Below are 20,205 nucleotides of genomic sequence, written 5' to 3'. Positions count from 1 at the left end.
TTTCTGCATGTTTTAGAAGCACCTAAATGCAAATTTGGTAACAATAAATGCCTAATCACTTTGAGACTCTTTAGATATTAAGCATTTCGTAACTTTATTTCATTGACTACCATTCACTGTAGTCTAGCTCACAGAGATGGTTATGTTTAACTTTGCTTCTTCATTAATGTGGAACAGAACTTTTTAAGCACATCCTTAGTCTTTCTTAAAAATTTTTTAATGTTTATTTATTTCTGAGAGAGAGAGAGCACGAGCAGGGGAGGGGCAGAGAGAGAGCAAGACACAGAATCCGAAGCAGACCCCAGGCTCTGAGCTGTCAGCACAGAGCCCAACATGTGGACTGAACTCATGAGCTTTGAGATCATGAGCTGAGCTAAAGTCAGATGCTCAACTGACTGGGCCACCCAGGTGCCCCAAGCATATCCTTAGTCTTTGAGAACATGTGAACATGTGACAGAAGTCATGGAAAAAGCTAAGATAATTTTAATCAACCTCTTTCTTAACTGTCAGACAAGTAAAGATGCATGGGCAGTATAAGAAGCATTTTTCACTGGTGTCATTCACAAGCCACACTGACCCCTACCTAGATTGTAAGATAGTATCACCAATAATGAAGTGTTCAGATCCAGTTAATACAAGAGTAGGGCCGAGACCAGAGTGAGGTGTATGAGATACCTAGAGTGGAAAATCTAAAGAGGTGCTCATTGCAGCACCCTGAGAGTGTGTGCATCCTTAAAATCTGCACCTATGTGTCTCATTTGTCTTACTCCAGTCCCTGCCCTACACAAGATCCCCAAAGTGATGTTGGCTGTAGGAACCAAGGGTGCCCGATCTCCACATTCCATAGCTGAAACTAAACTGCAGAACCAATCTTATCTCTGGTAGAAAGGGTTTACTCATCTTCAGCACAGTGCTTGGGAGACTCAGCCATTTCCCTTAAGTGACCGAGATCAGCCTGGTATGCTTTTCAACTAAGCTAAGACACTGCCTCCTCCTCCCCCCTCCAGTGCCTGTATGATAAGACCCAGGAGTCCCCCTTCCAGATACCAGAGCCCTGCTTATAAACACTAGTCCAAGATCTCAGGCCTCGTCACCTTCCGACAGAATTCCTGATGCAACACACCTACTTAGATTACAGTATAACCTCTTCTTTGATTTTACCTCCTTGTTATTTGACTCTAGAGCCTGGTCCAAATCCCACTCCATGCAATTTCCAGTTCTGTCTGCTGCTGAGACCACCCTCTAGGTGGCTGATCTAGGCTTCTTATAAGTCTGTGGCTCGATGTGTCACCTTTCAATTGGCATCCAGTAGCCCTACCCCAGCAAAGTGAACAGAACTATCTATTTATTGTGACAACCAAAAATGCCTCCAGCCTTAGCCCTGTTGAGAATCACTGGAAGTAGAAGATAGGACCTATTTTCAATAAGAAACAGGCCAAGCATTTTGGAACCTGGTTCTTTCCAATCCATTGGTTCATAAGTCTTGCTTGTGTCAAATTCATTTTGGGGAACTTCTCTTTTTATTATTTTTTAGTTTTTGGGAGAGGGTACATGTGAGGAGTGGAGAGAGGCAAAGGGAGAGAGAGAATCTTTTTTAAAAATTTTTAACAGTTTTATTCATTTTTTAGAGACAGAGAGAGCATGAGCAGGGGAGGGGCAGAGAGAGGGGGGGACACAGAATCCAAAGCAGGCTCTAGGCTCTGAGCTGTCAGCACAGAGCCCGATGCGGGGCTGGAACCCATGAACCATGAGATCATGACCTGAGCTGAAGTCGGCCACTTAACTGACTGAGCCACCCAGGAGCCCCAGAGAGAGAGAATCTTGATCTTGCTTGTGTCAAATTCATCTAGGGGAACTTCTCTTTTTATTGTTTTTTATTTTTTGAGAAGGGGGGGTGGGGGGAGAGAGTGTATGTGAGCAGTGGAGAGGGGCAGAGGGAGAGAGAGAGAGAATCTTGATCCCCCGGCCCTGGGATCATGACCTGAGCCAAAATCAAGAGTCAGACACTCAACCAACTGATCCACCCGGGCATTCATCTGGGGGAGCTTCTAACTTACCCTTTTAACACACACTTAAATAGTGCTTACTATGTGTCTTAAACTATTTTAAACACCTGACAAACATTAACTCACTCAATCCTCATAACAACCCTTTGAGTTAGGCATTATTATTATTCCCATTCTACAGATTAGGAAACTGAGGCTTGAAGGGTTAATGACTTATTTACCCAAAGTCACACATCTAATAAATATAAGCCTAAATTCAAGCTCAGCCCTTTGGGTTATAGGGTAAATGGTAAACACTATGTTATGCAGCAGACAACCATATCCCATTCCTAAAGATTTGTTTCAGTAAATCTAGGGAAAGGACTGAGATATCTGTATGCAATATGAACAAAATTTTGAGGTGACTTTGTATAGTTAGAAGGGCACCCACCACCAGCACTATTCCACACCTCATTGTGGAGAGACAGAAAGGAGACTTATGTGGCTAGAAATGTGTGTTATAATATACCAAGAAAGCAAAGAAAAACAGTGGTTGGGGGCACTATTCATTCAAAACCTTGGAAGACAAGGTAATAATACACCTCACTTTCATAAAATAGTCAACAGTGAACTATGTATTGTTAAATGGAATAAAATATATTAAGAATGTAGCATCAGAGGAAGAGAATAGCATTAATAAACATGAAATTATCTTGGTAAGTAGATACATGACAGCAATGGACTTAAATGAAGGAAGAACAGCCTTGCTGGTTGTATGGTGAGATACAGATAGTTCTGAACCAGTCAGGCAAGACAAATGATACCAGGTAACCCCAAAGTGTGATTTTAAGCAATGCAGTAATTATAGCAGCTGAGGGGGGGAAATAGACACGACTGGATATACATGAAAAAATAAGATAAAATGTGAAAGAACTTTGAAAGCAGTTTAGCACCATACTAATATAACTATCACCACTTTGTTTAGTAGTAGGTCATCTTAAGTGGCCCCCAGGAATAGAACACACACAACAACACCGAAACCAAAACAGCAGAAATATCCAAACCAGGCAGAGCCATAAGCAACAATCCACCACCAAAAGGGAGTGAGCAGCTGTAGACCAATCAGCAGTATTTCTGACTACTCAGTATGGAAATAATTGAGTCAAAGAGTAAACTCAAACCTGAACCAGAACTTCTACTCTGCCAGCCACTGCCATAGAAGGTGGAGTACAAAGAAGACCAATATACTGAGAACTTGGTTTCTAGCATTATAGAAAAGCTTCACTTTTTCCTGCAAGCACAAATTAAAATCACACCCCATGTGTCAGGAAAGGTGTGTTCCCAGGTTCCCACCATCTCGGCTGTATTAAACCCTAAAAGTGTTGGAGAACCAGCCAGGAGGTGAGTTAAAAGAATGCCAAATTTCAGTTTTTAATTAATATAATATTTGGTAATAAAAATTTTAAAAACTATTATCTGGAGCACCTGGGTGGTTCAGTTGGTTAAGTGTCCGACTTTGGCTCAGGTCATGATCTTATGGTCCATGGGTTTGAGCCCCACATCAGGCTCTGTGCTGACAGCTCAGAACCTGGAGCTTGCTTCTTATTCTGTGTCTCCCTCTCTCTCTGATCTTCCCCTGCTCATGCTCTGTCTCTCTCTCTCAAAAACAAGCAAACATTAAAAAAATTTAAAAACTATTATCTTGTGAATATGCCCTCAAAACTTTTTTCCCCTTCCCCTATGTTCATCTGTTTCATTTCTTAAATTCCACATATGAGTGAAATCATATGGTATTTATATTTCTCTGACTGACTTATTTCACTTAGCATAATACACCCTACCTCCATCCATGTCATTGCAAATGGCAAGATTTCATTCTTTTTGATAGCTGAGTAATATTCCAGTGTGTGTGTGTGTATGTGTACCATATCTCCTTTATGAATTCATTAGTCAATGGCCATTTAGGCTCTTTCCATAATGTGGCCATTGTTCATAATGCTGTTATAAATATCAGGGTGCATGTGCCTCTTCAAATCAAAATTTTTGTATCCTTTGGGTAAATATGTAGTAGTGAAATTGCTGAATCATAGGGTAGTTCTATTTTTCACTTTTTGAGGAACCTCCATACTGTTTTCCAGAGTGGCTGCACCAGTTTCTGTTCCCACCAACAATGCAAGAGGGTTCTCCTTTCTCCACATCCTCACCAACATCTGTTGTTTCCCATGTTGTTAATTTTAGCCATTTTGACAGGTGTGAGGTGCTGTCTCCTCCTGGTTTTGATTTGTATTTCACTGATGATGAATTATGTTGACCATCTTTTCATGTGTCTGTTAGCCATTTGGATGTCTTCTTTGGAAAAGTATTCATGTCTTCCACTCATTTCTTAACTGGATTATTTGTTTTTTGGGTGTTGAGTTTGATAAGTTCTTTATAGATTTTGGATACTAACCCTTTATCAGCTATATCATTTGCAAGTATCTTCTCCCATTCCGTAGGCTGCCTTTTAGTTTTGTTGACTGTTTCCTTTGCTGTGCAAAACTTTTTATCTTGATAAGGTCCTAATAGTTCATTTTTGCTTTGTTTTCCTTGCCTCCAGAAACATGTCTAATAAGAAGTCGCTACAGCCAAGGTCAAAGAAGTTGCTGCCTGTGTTCTCCTCTAGGATTTTGATGGTTTCCTGTCTCACATTTAGGTCTTTCACCTATTTTGAATTCATTTTTGTGTATGGTATATGAAAGTAATCCAGCTTCATTCTTTTGCATGTAGCTGTCTAGTTTTCCCAACACCATTTGTTGAAGAGACTGTACTTTTTCCACTGGATATTCTTTCCTGCTTTGTCGAAGATTAGTTGACCATATAGTTGTGGGTCCATTTCTTGGTTTTCTATCCTGTTCCATTGATCTATGTGTCTGTTTTTGTGCCAGTACCATACCATCTTGATGACTATAGCTTTATAATGTAGCTTCAAGTCTGAAATTTGATGTCTCCAGCTTTGCTTTGCTTTTTCAAGATTGCTTTGGCTATTGACTGAGATTCCACCAAAAAGTTGCTAAAACTGATACACAAATTCAGCAAAGTCACAGGATGCAAAATCAATATACAGAAATATATTGCATTTCTTTTTTTTTTTTAATTTTTTTTTCAACGTTTATTTATTTTTTTGGGACAGAGAGAGACAGAGCATGAACGGGGGAGGGGCAAAGAGAGAGGGAGACACAGAATCGGAAACAGGCTCCAGGCTCTGAGCCATCAGCCCAGAGCCTGACGCGGGGCTCGAACTCACGGACCGCGAGATCGTGACCTGGCTGAAGTCGGACGCTTAACCGACTGAGCCACCCAGGTGCCCCAATATATTGCATTTCTATATACACCAATAATGAAAGATCAGAAAGAGAAATCACACCAAAATCCATAAGATTTACAATTGTACCAAAAACTATAAAATACCTAGGAATAAACCTAACTTAAGAGGTAAACGTTCTGTACCTTGTAAACTATAGAACACTTAGGAAAGAAATTGAAGAAGACACAAAAAAATGGAAAAACATTCCATGCCCATGGATTGGAAGAACAAATAGACACAAAAAAATGGAAAAACATTCCATGCCCATGGATTGGAAGAACAAATAGTGTCTATACTACTCAAAGCAATCTACACATTTAATGCAATCTGTATCAAAATACCACCAGCATTTTTCATAGAGCTAGAACAAACAGTCCTAAAATTTGTATGGAACCAGAATTTCTTTAATATGAGACATTATAATGGAATTTATTAATACTCTCCAGAAGTATGAAAACATTTTACACTCAGCAACATAGAAAGGCTATTCTGAAATATAGACACATGTAAACATAGAAAGCTTATAGCTTCAGTTTTACATCTCAATCCCAGGTTGAAAGCAAAACAGAAATACAAACCTTCACCAGCCCAGATCTCAAAAAGCAGTTCTATTTCCCAGTGGGCACAAAGTTCTTAATTAATTTGAGCTCACAAAAGACAAAAAGACCATAAAACTGGATTCTCTTTCATCTCTCTTCTAATAGAGACTAGATCTCCATCATGCAACAGGTATCTTCAAATGTTTATACCATAAAATCAAATTCTCAATCACTGCTGCTACCAATGTATAATAACTTATCAGACATGCATTAATTAGAAACAAAAACAAATTTTAAAAAATCAGTAAAAAGTAAAAGTAGACAGTTAACTTAGTTCTATAACCACTTTGAATTTACTCTAAGAGCCAATAAAAGATACGCCTGGGCCTAAATAACTCTGAGGTGCATTTCCTTAGCCATACAATTTCACTCCCTCAGTTGAGTACACATCAGTTGGCATCTCCATGGAAGCTTGAGAGTTCCTATGTTGAAGTATAATTTTCAAATATACAAAATTATGTCTCTCATGCAAGTATAATATGAACATATGTCATATTACTCAATTTTATTCATTTTATTCAATCTAATTAATGAAGGAACAGATGTCAAAACAACAGAGTTTATTAAAAATTAGGCATATATTAATAAATAAATCATTATTAACTGCAGAGTTAGATGTAAAACTGATTAATTTCTTACAGAACAATCAATCACAACCTGTGGCATTATCTGGTCCACCAGATAGAAATTATTTGCATCTCTGCCACAAAATTTACAAGTTAACCTCTGTTCCTGCATAATTGTAAAATAGCCCAGTCAATAGAAAATAAAGTTCAGAAAAGATATTAAAGAACACCTCTTAATCTCTTGCCTGTTTACAAGGTTTGGATAATTTTTCTCTAAGGAGACACTGTAAATATTGCATGCAACATACTTATACTAAAAATTTATTCATTAATTAGAAATTTATATTTAACTAGGCATCCTATATTTATCTTTTAACCCTAATAAGTAGTTAGCAAAAATTTTACCAAGTCTGTAGCGTTCCGTTGCCAAAAATGTTATTTATTAAATCTATGCCTAGTTTCATGTCCTTCTTTGCCTAGATAATAAATAGGAAGTGGTATTTTTACCGCTCTTCTATTCTTTATATTTACCACTGGGGGGCGCATATAACTCACAATCCACTGGATTCCAGCTCGTGTGGTGGCCACAGGAGCTTTTCCACGTCAGCTCCGCTAGGGGACCGTTCAGATACCACTCACATTTCACGAACGTCCTAAGCAACTGTGCGCACGCGCACAACTGCTCCCAAGACAGTGCGGGTTTGCGCAGGCGCTCTAGCAAATGCGCAGCCGCTATCGGTAAGACTGATGGGAAAGTGAAAGGAAGGGGGTGGGGGCCGCTGGGAGCGCGCATGCGCTGAATTGGAGCCTGTTGGGTAGTGGGAGCTAGTGGGGTGGCGTATCCTGAGTTCACCGCGCTCTGTGGAGATGCCCAGCCGTGGGTCTCAACCCGAGGAGGGCGCTGCGCTGTCCTCTGCAGATAACTCGACCCCGCACAAGGAGGATCTTAGCAGCAAGGTGAGTGTAGGACGAGTCGCGAAGCTGCGGACTGGGCTCTGCTTGACTCCAAAGAAGATCCACCGCGCCACATGGCCCGCCCTGGACTTTGCCCTGAGTCTTAGCACTTGGCAGCCACAGTTAAAGGGAGATCGTGAAATTTGCCCCAAGAGTAGACCCATTTGGCAGTGGGACAGGCTTGGTTGAGGTCTTTTCTCTCTACTCTTTGTAAACCATTAGAAATACGGCCCACCCCAGATCCGGATGCTACAGTATTTCCCATCTCAGAAAATGTCACCACTATCCATTCAGTTGTCCATGCCAATAACCTGGAAGCCATTCTTGACGCCCATCACCTACCAGTTCTACTTCTGAAGTTCATTTCAAATAGATCCCTTCATCACAGTGTACGCTCACCATCCTAAACGAGCCATCTTCATCCACCATCGGGAATCTTCCATAGGTTTCCTAACCACTCTCTCCGCATCCATCCTTACCTTCTTCCTATCTGTTCTCCACTGTAGCTAGAGCAATAATCCTGAAACGTGTATCTGATGGTCACTGTTCTACCCAAAAAGGTCGGGGCTGGGGGGGGGGGGCAGGGGGAGGGCTAAGCAATGTAAATCTTAACTGCCATAAACAAAAATATGCTGGAGATGGGAATGGTTATAGCCATTAAGGTATTAGATGTCCTAGATTTTACTTTAGTTTTGTCCTAAACTAACAGTAACATCTCAGGCAAGTCACTCATCTCTCCGTATTCTTTTCCTTGTTTGAAGTAAAGTGAAATGTATAATGTACGCCTGTCATTCCTAAAATGAATGGGGAAGCACTGTTCAAACGTAAGTCTGAAGGTTATACAAATTTGGTCTTGGAATTCAACTCAAATCTAGCCAGTTACTACACTGACTGGAGAAACAGAAGAGTACACACCCATAGGGAGTGCATTTTCTTTTTTTTTTAATATATGAAATTTATTGTCAAATTGGTTTCCATACAACACCCAGTGCTCATCCCAAAAGATGCCCTCTTCAATGCCTGTCACCTACCCTCCCCTCCCTCCCACCCCCCATCAACCCTCAGTTTGTTCTCAGTTTTTAAGAGTCTCTTATGCTTTGGCTCTCTCCCACTCTAACCTCTCTTTATTTTTTTTTCCTTCCCCTCCCCCATGGGTTCCTGTTAAGTTTCTCAGGATCCACATAAGAGTGAAAACATACGGTATCTGTCTTTCTCTGTATGGCTTATTTCACTTAGCATCACACTCTCCAGTTCCATCCATGTTGCTACAAAGGGTCATATTTCATTCTTTCTCATTGCCACATAGTAGGGAGTGAATTTTCAAACCACATACAACCTACTCCAATTGCTACCATAGCAAGCCATTTATGCTGATGTGTGACAGATCTGTGAGGTGTGTGAGGTAGGACAGAGTTTATAAAACCTGCTTTTAGAGGCACTGATAACACAATGTAATCAGTCATGTTCACAGTATAACTGCCCTTGCTGAAAAGAGTTAGAAATTCACTTCCACTTAGTTGTGCCCTAGCCTACTAATAAAAAGTGAGGCCTAGTTCAGCAGTGCCAGCACTGTGCTAGTCTTTGAAATGTAAAGAGGAATAAAGCCAAGATGGAAAGTGATAACACCTTAACAGCCCCAGGTAGGTCATTTAGTACTACTTGTTTGTTCTGCATGTGTGGCTGCACTATTTATACATGAATCATGGAAACCATTGACATTTGAGAGGGAAGAAAAGTAGCCTACTCCTTGTGACATTTGCTATTTGTAAAAAATAATAATAATAAAAATAAAACATAACCTAAAAGAAGTCATTAAAAATACTCTTGGTGCTTATTGTCTATTTTAAATTTTTTTTTCAATGTTTATTTATTTTTGGGACAGAGAGAGACAGAGCATGAATGGGGGAGGGGCAGAGAGAGAGGGAGACACAGAACCGGAAACAGGCTCCAGGCTCTGAGCCATCAGCCCAGAGCCCGACGCGGGGCTCGAACTCACGGACCGCGAGATCGTGACCTGGCTGAAGTCGGACGCTTAACCGACTGCGCCACCCAGGCGCCCCGCTTATTGTCTATTTTAAATAAAAGGTGTAAACTTAGTTTAGTCACTCTGGTCCTTGCATGAATGCTGGTTACCAACACTAAACCCTCTGTCTGGGTTCAGTGGGCTTTCTGACACCTATCAAGTATAATCACTGTTTCCTTTTTCAACTTTCCCCCAGGCACACCCTCACACACTGCTGTTGGAAAGAATCTATATGTTCACAGACTGCCCATTTGGATAGTCAGTAAATTATAATCCCATATCCCATCTCCAATTTTAAAGGGCCCTCAATTGAACATACTTGATAGCCTCTGATTTAAGAAGTTTTTCTTTTATTTCAATAGATTAAAGAACAAAAAATTGTTGTGGATGAACTTTCTAACCTGAAGAAGAACAGGGTGAGTTATTAGAGTAATTCTGAATTGTATGTGGGAGAGTTTGATTATATTAACTATATACTAAAGTTACAAGAATTATATCTAAGATTTATATTTACATTAAAATTTGCACGTTGTCAGCATTCTTTTTAGTTACATTGCAAAAGTGAAAAGTGTCCAAGATTTTATACACATACATACTTATATGTTAATTATAGTTGATAATATTTTATTCCCATCATATACAATTCACATAACCTTTGAACCAAAAGGTACTAATTATACAACGTAATCACTAATGGTATTTATTTTATACTTGAATTTGGTGTTTTCTTTTGAAATAAATAACCTTAAAATATATTGAGGAGACTATGCCTTTAAGTGAATGTGGATAGTTGTTGAAAAACAAAAAGGATAAATTGCTTCTCTCTTCCTCACATTTTTTACACGAATCTGCCAAATATTTAATATGGTTATTTAATGACAATTCCATTAATGTATCTATAAACAAGCAAGCTACTGCTTTATGTGTAGTAATACTGTCAAAAATTACATTTTAAATTTCAGGAAGAAATTATTTTGAGCCCTTTAAAATATTTGATACTGACAGATTGGTTAGCCCTTTCTGATATTGTCACTTAAAGGAATTTTAGAACTTAAGTCACAACTGATACAAACTTTCTAGAGGGCAAGTTGGCAGAGTATATCAAAGCCTTAAAACTATGTAGCATTTTGACCCAGTAGTTCCCCTTATAGGAATTGATACTTATGAATCATGGGATTATACAAAGATTTAGTTACAAAGAAATTCATTACAACTTTGATTTCTAAAGTTGGTTATACCTTAAATGTCTAAAACATGAAGATTTAACCAAATAAACTGTAATGTTATACCCATACAATAATGTTGTAAAAGAATGTTTATTGATAACAGAAACTGTTCCCAATATGGTGTTCCTTGATAAAAGCAAGTAATAAATCTGTATTTATAATAAGAGCCTTTTTTGTTCAAGAAAACTGATACGGTATATACAGAAAAAACATTTCACTTCGGTGTTAATGGTAGCAATTTCTAGATGGTAGAATAATGGGTGACTTTTGTTTACCTGTAATTTGCTAAGGTATTGTTCTGAATATACGTTACTGAAGTTTAGGAATACATACTAAAAGGATTCAGAGTTTTGACATAACACTTTTTAGATCAAATCATAATATTAGCCTAAATTATGTTTTGCAGAAAGTATATAGGCAGCAACAGAACAGCAACATATTCTTTCTTGCAGACCGAACAGAAATGCTTTCTGAAAGCAAAAGTAAGTTTATTTGGTATATTATATAGAAATGCATGGAAAGTCTTTTCTAGGCTTTCTGTAGAAAATAATAGTAGTGCCTAAATTATATTGTCTATCTGAATGTTTAAATCTATATCTGAAGATTGGATGGTGATATAGATATAAGTAAGATTAATGCTGTGGTTTAGTTTTCTTCAAGTTAGCCTAAGAGTGTTAGAAAGCTATAATTATTAATGTGTGCTGTAGAATTTTAGATAGATCTAGGTATGAAAATTTTCTACAACTTTCTCCTTTTATGACTTTGAGTGCATTACTTTGGGACTCAAAAGTTTTGTGGGATTTAAACAAGAAAGGGAAAAGAGAACCTGGGTGACTCATTTTGGTTAAGCATCCAACTTTGCCTCAGGTCATGATCTCATGGCCCCTGAGTTCAAGCCTGCGTGGGGCTCTGTGCTGATATCTTGGAGCCTAGAGCCTGCTTTGGATTCTGTCTCCCTCTCTCTGTCTCTCTGCCCCTCTCCCTCACTCTCTTCCTGTCTCTCAAAAATAAATAATAAAAGTTAAAAAAAAATTTAATTAAAGAAATAAATAGGAAGGGATGTATAAAGTTCATAGTCCAGTGCCTAGGCCAAAGTAAGCATTTAATAAATGGAAATTATTTTCCTAAAAGTTAAACATTGTCATCAGAAGCCTGTTGTAAACGATTATTCACACTAACACAGTGCATATACTCAAGTGCTTTGATCTTGGTAAGTAGCCTATGTTGCTCTATGAATTACTAGGTGAAGGTCCAAGAATTTTTATTTTACTTGATGTATCTTCTCCCCTCCCCCCACAGATATATTGGATGAACTGAAAAAAGAATACCAAGAAATAGAAAACTCAGAGAAGACCAAAATCAAGAAATAATATTTTATTTTATCAAGAAATAACTTGATTTCACATAACAATGTGTGGCATTTGCTGTTCTGTAAGCTTTTCTGTTGAGCATTTCAGCAAAGATTTGAAAGGGGATTTACTGTATAATCTTAACCGACGGGGACCCAACAGTAGTAAACAATTGTTAAAGTCTGATGTTAGCTACCAGTGTTTATTTTCTGGTCATGTCCTTCACTTAAGAGGTGTTTTGACTGCCCAGCCTGTGGAAGATGAAAGAGGCAATGTGTTCCTGTGGAATGGAGAAGTCTTTAGTGGCATAAAGGTTGAAGCTGAAGAAAATGATACCCAAGTAATGTTTAATTATCTTTCCTCTTGTAAGACTGAATCTGATATTTTGTCACTCTTCTCAGAAGTCCAGGGTCCTTGGTCTTTTATATATTACCAAGCATCTAGTCATCATTTATGGTTTGGTAGGGATTTTTTTGGTCGCCGTAGCTTGCTTTGGCATTTTAGTAATTTGGGCAAGAGTTTCTGCCTCTCTTCAGTTGGTGCCCAAACATCTGGAGTGGCCAACCAGTGGCAAGAAGTTCCAGCATCTGGAATTTTTAGAATTGATCTCAAGTCTCCTTCCATGTCCGAATCTGTGGTTTTAAAATTGTACCCTTGGAAATGTATTTCTAGGGAGAATGTTATCAAAGAATGTGTTAATAGCCTGACTCAAATTTCAGCAAACTTGCCAACATTTGTATCAGTGGTAGCAAATGAAGCCAAACTCTATCTTAAAGAACCTGTTGTTCCTTTAAATATGACGTTGCCACAAGCTCCATTTGAGATTCATTGCAGTAACATTGCTAGTGTCCCACCTACCAGGGAAACGCTTCAGGTCTTTCTTACTGATGGACACATGAAGGAAGTAGTTCAGCAGTTCATTGATGTCCTGAGTATCGCAGTGAAGAGACGTGTCTTATGTTTACCTAGGGGTGAAAACCTGACACAAAGTGAGGTTTTGAAAAGTTGTGATAGGAAAGCAAATGTTGCAATCCTGTTTTCTGGGGGTATTGATTCCATGGTTATTGCGGCCCTTGCTGACCATCATGTACCTTTAGATGAACCCATTGACCTTCTTAATGTGGCGTTCATGACTAAAGAAAAGACCATACTAACTGGTTTTAACAAAAAGAGGAAAAAACAGAAAAATCACTGTGAAATGCCTTCTGAAGAATCCTCTAAAAATGCTGCTGCTGCTGCTGCTGCTGCTGGTAACGATGATGATAGTTCTGATAAACAATTCAGGGTACCAGATCGTATCTCAGGAAGAGTGGGACTGAAGGAACTACAGGCTGCTAACCCTTCCCGGACTTGGAATTTTGTTGAAATTAATGTTTCTCTGGAAGAACTGCAAGAATTAAGAAGAACTCGAATATGCCACCTGGTTCAGCCCTTGGATACAGTGTTGGACGATAGCATTGGCTGTGCAGTCTGGTTTGCTTCTAGAGGAATTGGTTGGTTAGTGACCCAGGACGAAGCAAAATCATATCAGAGCAGCGCAAAGGTATGGCACAGAATGTCTACTCGAAGAATTTCTGAGACCTAATTTTTACCCTTTAAAGCTATTAGCATTTAGATTGCAAGAACATAGCGTATTTTAATTGCATTTAATCTACAATGCAACATAGAAGACTTTTTTAAAAATTGGGCATATTTTACTACTTTATGACTTGCCGTGTGTTTTTTGTCTGAAGATGTTATTTTTGAGATTATAATTTTTTAAGCTTTGCTTTTGTCTTTATCATATATCATAAATACGGATTTCTGTAAACCGTTACAGGTGGTTCTTACTGGAATCGGTGCTGATGAGCAACTTGCAGGTTATTCTCGTCACCGTGTCCGCTTTCAGACCCATGGAATGGAAGGATTAAATAAGGAAATTGAGATGGAACTGGGTCGAATTTCCTCTAGAAATCTTGGTCGTGATGACAGAGTTATTGGTGATCATGGAAAAGAAGCAAGGTAATTCAGATTAAGTGTTGTGGGTAATTGTGTAAACAAACAAACAAACAAAACATTAGCCTGTGGAGAATATTAGGGTCCTTTCTTTGGAGACCACTCAAATGAGTAACAGTAGCAACAATAATATGTTGGCTTTATATTACAAACACCGTCAGTCAGAGGGAGAGTGGGGTGGGCGGGGCAGCCAGAAGAGCACTTGTTGTCCAGAGCTCATTCTGAAAGGAATGTCTTGGCATGACTGTTATTAGTACCACAGCGAAAAAGACTATAAAACCGAGGTAGTGAAATGCTGAGAGAAAGTATTTAATGGGTTTGGTTTTGTTGTAAATGTTTACTTTCCTCCCAGCAAGAGCATAGGCCCTACCTCCACGTTTTGCCCTCCAGTGTTAGAGAACCCAGCTTTGTCTCTAGGGACATATATGCATGCTAGATCCATGCTGATGTAAATGCTGGTTCCAGAACTGGATTCCCCTCTGCTATGTGTGTTTTGAACTCAGTTTGGTCATATGTTGCAGGTTACCTAAAACTTGCCAAGAGATCAAGGCATTTACATATGTATACTTTTTTTTAAAATTCAGGGGTTTATTTTTACCTAACAGTATATTTATGGTGGTAGTGAACAAGTGCTTGAGAATAACTTTTTAAATTATTAAGGATAAAGAAAAATGTATTATAGTTATAAAAAGCAGAAGTTTGTTCAAGTGGGTTAATTTATTAAGTGGTAGTTTATTAAAAGGGTACAGCATGCAAGAACAGGGAGTCCAAATCAGCTTTGTGAGAACATCATAATACACCTACTCTAACACTTCACCATTTCTTACCTCTATTTCAGTTTCTTATATATATTATATAATTTAAATATATACCACAGTATAAAAACTATAAAAATATTTTCCTTTTGAAGGATGTGTATATTTGAGAGAGAGCAATATTCAGTCCTTTATTTCAGGTAGGTCAGAGAAAAGGGAATTTATTTAGTTGAACAGTTAATTCTAAAGGCCCCATATGATACCCTCAGGTAAAAGTGCATATGAGGAATGTTTAAACAGCTAATAGAGAATTGTGATTTAACAAATACCCTGATAGTGGGTGGATATAAATAATTTATTACTAAATTAGTATACTTTTATTTATTATTTATTATTTATTATGCATTTGGCATGCTGTTAATTCAGCAGTCAATTGATTAGATTATGCTATATATAGATTTGCTTTTGCGATTAATTCATTTTTATAAAATATTTCATATGACGAATGCCTTACCTTTTCCAGTCTCTCTACTGGAGCTAGGATAAAATTTAATAAAACAGAAACACTACTGTAACAGTATTGCATATTAAGGAATTGGCAGGAGAGTATTAAAGTATTTTAGGGGCGCCTAGATGGCTCAGTAGGTTAACCATCTGACTTCAGCTCAGGTCATGATCTCAGTTCGTGAGTTCGAGCCCTGTGTCAGGCTCTGTGCTGACAGCTCAAAGTCTGGGGCCTGCTTCAGATTCTGTGTCTCCCTCTCTCTGTGCCCCTCTTCCACTCATGGTCTATCTTTCTCTGTCTTTCAAAAATGAATAAATGTTAAAAAAAATTTTTTTAGAAAAAAAAAAGTAAACAAAATAAAACAACACAGAATTTTCTAGGAAATCAGGGAAGCCAAAGGGCAGAAAGTTAGTTTTTTAAATCTAATACTTTATTCTGTTATACTGATTTGTCACCATTTAAATGGGTTGAATGTAATTAAATAATTTTGATACTGTAAGATTTTACCATAAGTAAACGTTTCACAATTTCAGGATTATAGAGTGCTTCTATATTGATCTCATATTCATTCTCTTTTTTTATGATAAAGAACAAACACAGATGGAATAATTGACCTAAGACCATACTTGTTTTCAAGGCACTGCTAAAGATTCCTTGGGAAACAATTTGAGATTATTTCTTACCATAGGCCTAATGTATTTATTTTTCCAGGCAAAATTTATTTTGTAGTATATGTATTCAAATTAGTCACATGAAACATTTGTCAGTGTGATTAAATTTTAGGTGTGAAATTGTGTAAATAACCAGAATATTTTTAATTGAGAAAAATAGTGCCATAAAAAATTAATTTGATGCTATACATTTTAACATTGAATAAAATGCAAAAGAAATAATGATAACAAATTGGGTTTTTTTATGTAGTGGTTATGTTTATTTATTTTAGATTTCCTTTCCTGGATGAAAATGTCGTCTCCTTTCTAAATTCCCTACCAGTTTGGGAGAAGGCAAACTTGACTTTGCCCCGTGGAATTGGTGAAAAACTAATTTTGCGTCTTGCAGCAGTGGAACTTGGCTTAACAACCTCTCCTCTTCTGCCGAAACGGGCCATGCAGTTTGGATCCAGAATTGCAAAAATGGAAAAGAATAACGAAAAGGCATCTGATAAATGTGAAAGGCTCCAGGTCGTTTCCTTAGAAAACCTTTCTATTGAAAAGGAGATTAAAACATAATATTTCACAATGTAACAACATTTACTGAATGATGATTATGTAAAAATAAAACACTCAGCTGCTTTATTATTATATAATGTAATGGTTTTAAGGTTCATTACATGAATTTATATTTAACTATATAGCTTAATATAACCAAGTTAGTCAAATTGACGAGAAAAAGAATACTTGAAAGAATAGTTGGGATGTTTTAAACTGTGATATCAACATTGCTTTGAGCTCTTACATGGTAATGTCCCACCAGCAACAAAAGAAGGCAGCTTTTACTGACTCTTGTCATGGTAGCTACACCCAGAAATAACTCAATTTGTCATTGTCGTCGGGGGCCTGGCTTAAACAGGGCCTTCTTTGGCAGAAGAGAGAACTCAGGTTTACAGAAGCTAAGCAATTTGCTTGAGATTCACACTCCTGAGCAATACTTGGTACTTCTGTTACATCTCTTTAGGCAGCTCATTTTCTCAGTCAGAACTTGTGACTGTTCTAAGCATTCTGTCCCACACATCTGTGCCTTCCTCTCTTTGCCCCATTCTCAGCTCATGACCTGAGCTTTTCACAGATCAAAGTCATCAGGACAAGAAGTGTGTCCATCCACCCATCAAAAAGCTGTGCCTCCACCTGCTTTCTGTATCCCAACCCTTGCGTGTCTCATCAGCCCCTCTTTTATAGGATCCTTCCTATCAACGTTTAAAGGGGTCTGGTCTAACCAATGTAAAATGCACATACCTAGTTCTATATTTTCCTCTGCTTACCATCTCTTGCCTCCTATCCATACTCCACCCTCTCCACCTTTTCAGCTCCACTCCAGCCTTACATCTGCCCACATTAGTTGTGACCACCATACCAAGGTCACTGGCGTCTATCCCCAATTAGGGCTGACACCCTTTCTGGACCTGTTCAGAGTACTTCGATTCTTTTAATCTTAATGGGAAAGCAGTTTCAGGATACTGACAAACAGAAGTCTGTCGGACACTTTCACATGCCCTGAATTTATCCCCTGGTAAATGCAATGTCTAAACCATATTTAAATACTACTTTAATGGCTTTCATCCCTTTACCTGAAGGCAGACAACTTCCAGTATCTATGTGGTCCTGAGCACCAAACTGACATTGCTCTTTATCAGAAGTAGATAAACTAAGAGGTTTGCCTAGTGGCCTAGATTTGAATATAGTAACAATTTTTAATAGTAACAATATAGTTCAACACTAAAAACATCTATCTATATTGTGATGACTATGTAAGCAGGCACTACTTTATGACCTTTACATGTATTGATCCAGTTGAATCTGTAGGGAATTTCCAGGTCATCTCCAGCAGAATACTTGTGTGTAGGTGTTTTGTTTTGTTTATTCCTCAGAGGGCCTGATTTCTTTTTAGAACCTTCTTACTACTAAATTCCCTAAGCCTGGGATGAGGATCTGTGTTAGTCCTTAAACAATTTTTCCCAAGATTTGAAACAGTTGGAACAAACCATCTAGGTACCTGAGCAAAAAAACTTTTAAGTAGAAGAATTTACATACATTGTTCATAAGTGCAAACATGCAAATCTCTTAAAGAAGCAGTGATTTTTTCACATCCCCTGCCCTGAACAGCAATCATAAATTTTTAATACTACCTCCGTAGCAGCTGAAATAATGACATGGTTGGACTAAGAAATTCTGCCCCCAAATGTTATAAAACCACCTTGTTGGCAAACTCTGTGGAAAAGTTGAAGTTATCCCCCTTGAGGTAGCAGCAACAGCCAATGAAGTTGGGCATTCCCCTATTCACAAAACACTTCTCTTGGCTTCTGTGACTAATCTTGGTTTTCATGACAGCTGTCTCTGTGTTCTTTGGTAACTCCATCCTCTCCACCCAACCTTTAAATATTAAATTTCTCAGGTCTCCCATCCTAGGTTCTGAGCTTTTTTTCTCAGTTCTTTCTCTCAATGATTTCAGCCACCCCCTTGGCTTTTGTCACCATAAGACTGCCCAAATGTATGCATCTACTGCAGGCTGCCATTCTAACCCCAGTTGTATATCTACAGCATATATGGCATCTCTACTTGGGTTCTCTTACAAATATATCAAGGTCAGTATGTCCACAGCTGAACTCTTAATCTTGCCTTGATCTCCCATTTCTCCTGACAAATTTGGGTGCCACCTGGACAACCACTCTCTTTTTGAACACTCAACCCCCATTCAGTCTGTTGCCACTTCATTATTTCTCGAATCCTTCCACAGCGCTGCATCTCCGCTGCCACCGCGCTAGTCTGTACCTAGCATCTACTGCCACCAACCCAGCCTAAACTTTTACAATGAAGCTCAGAATCATCAACTCAGCGACCCGGGTGATCTGGCCCTCATCTGCCTCTATGGCCAGTTTTGTGCCCACGTCTCTCTAGTTCTTTAACCAAGGTTTTGTTTGGTTTCTCAAAAAGTTCAACTTTCTTCTCAACTGGATTCTTCATCACCTGTTGTGCCCCGTATCTGGAAAGCTATTTCTCCAACTCCACTTGGATAGCTCTTTTTCATCTTCCAGGCTCAGCTTAAAATATCACTTCCTCTGGGCACCCCTTCCGAGCCCCTGGTCTTGGTTAGCCTTCCTTCATGTGCTATCATTCCATCTCACATTATCACCCTGTTTCAAAATACTTGTATGATCATCTGTGTAACTGGAAGCACCTTGAGGTTTTGTGTCTGTCTTGCCCTCCAGCGGTCTCCAACTCCTGGCACAGTGCCTGGCTCATAATAAACGTTCCATAAATATTTGCTGACTGAAAGAATGATGATGGAGGTAGGATTCCAACTCAGGACTCCTTCGGGGCCTGGAGCCTCCATCTCTGCCACTCTGGTTTTGTGTTTTCATAAAGACAAATCGTGAAAGGGAAAAGTAATGGGGAAGCACGGTGCCCAGAACACGCAGCGGGACTGAGTTTTAAAGAAGGGAGGGGCCGGGACACCTGTACGGGAAATTTCAGCAGTGCCTTGAGACCGCCCAGCGGGGGGAAGGCCCTACGCGCGGGCAGGCCCTACGCGCGGGCGGACACGGGCGCCCCCTTGCGGCGCGGCCGGGCTATCCTCGCGCCAGAACTACCAGCTTCCACACACAGATCTCCCGCTAGAAGCAGAGGACGCCCGGGAGGGTCGACAGAGTGCGCTGGGCAAGCAGCCCTCCGCAGGGAGTCTCTTCAGGGAGAGTGCCTTCAGATCCCACCCGCAGCGGTTCCCCCCTGCTCTCGCCCACGCGGGGCTCCGGACGGTGGATTCTGGCCCAAGGAGAAGCCATTCGAGAGGGCCACCGTCCCTGGCCTCCAGGAATATTCTAAGGACCAGTGTGGATGCAGTCTCCCTCTCCTGGACAAGAAAACAATCATTTCAAAGTAGGTTTCTTCCCTTCCCTTGTCCTTGCCTTTTTCTCGCGTCCATGTGGGCATAGGTCTTGGACAAACATGGCTTGGCTCTAATTCCGAAGGTATGAAACCATAGGCACATTCTGTAAACTTCCTAGTCTCCATTTCTGCGTCTACCTAGTGGGGATACCAACGCCTATCTCAAAGAGCTGGGTTCTCCAAGTGTCCTGCCCGAATTAGCAGTATCGACATCATCTCTAATCTTTCAGAAATGCAGATTCCCTGGCTCACTCCAACCGACTGAATCAGAAATTCTACAGCAAGTTCCAACAACCTGTTTTAACAA

General features: G+C 39.3%; 2 protein-coding genes across 2 annotated transcripts; both read left to right on the top strand.

The window, feature by feature from the left end:
- Positions 1-7,313: 7,313 nt before the first annotated feature.
- ASDURF (ASNSD1 upstream open reading frame) lies at positions 7,314-12,066 on the top strand. The gene is made up of 4 exons (XM_047084981.1): positions 7,314-7,450; positions 9,833-9,886; positions 11,103-11,178; positions 11,996-12,066. Exons 1-4 carry the CDS (start codon positions 7,361-7,363, stop codon positions 12,064-12,066), a joined length of 291 nt encoding a protein of 96 aa, XP_046940937.1. The 5' UTR covers positions 7,314-7,360.
- Positions 12,067-12,106: 40 nt separating this feature from the next.
- ASNSD1 (asparagine synthetase domain containing 1) lies at positions 12,107-16,620 on the top strand. Its single transcript, XM_047084980.1, has 3 exons — positions 12,107-13,588; positions 13,865-14,046; positions 16,244-16,620. The coding sequence occupies exons 1-3, from the start codon at positions 12,107-12,109 to the stop codon at positions 16,527-16,529; spliced, it is 1,950 nt and encodes a 649-aa protein (XP_046940936.1). The 3' UTR covers positions 16,530-16,620.
- Positions 16,621-20,205: the final 3,585 nt, after the last annotated feature.

This window comes from Lynx rufus, unplaced genomic scaffold (genome assembly GCF_022079265.1).
Source record: "Lynx rufus isolate CCGP_SWC_20201006 ecotype Redwood Valley unplaced genomic scaffold, mLynRuf1.p SCAF_2, whole genome shotgun sequence".
Classification (NCBI taxonomy): Eukaryota; Metazoa; Chordata; class Mammalia; order Carnivora; family Felidae; genus Lynx; species Lynx rufus.
The sequence above is the reverse complement of the archived record's forward strand: the minus strand, read 5'-3'. Positions and strand labels throughout refer to the sequence as shown.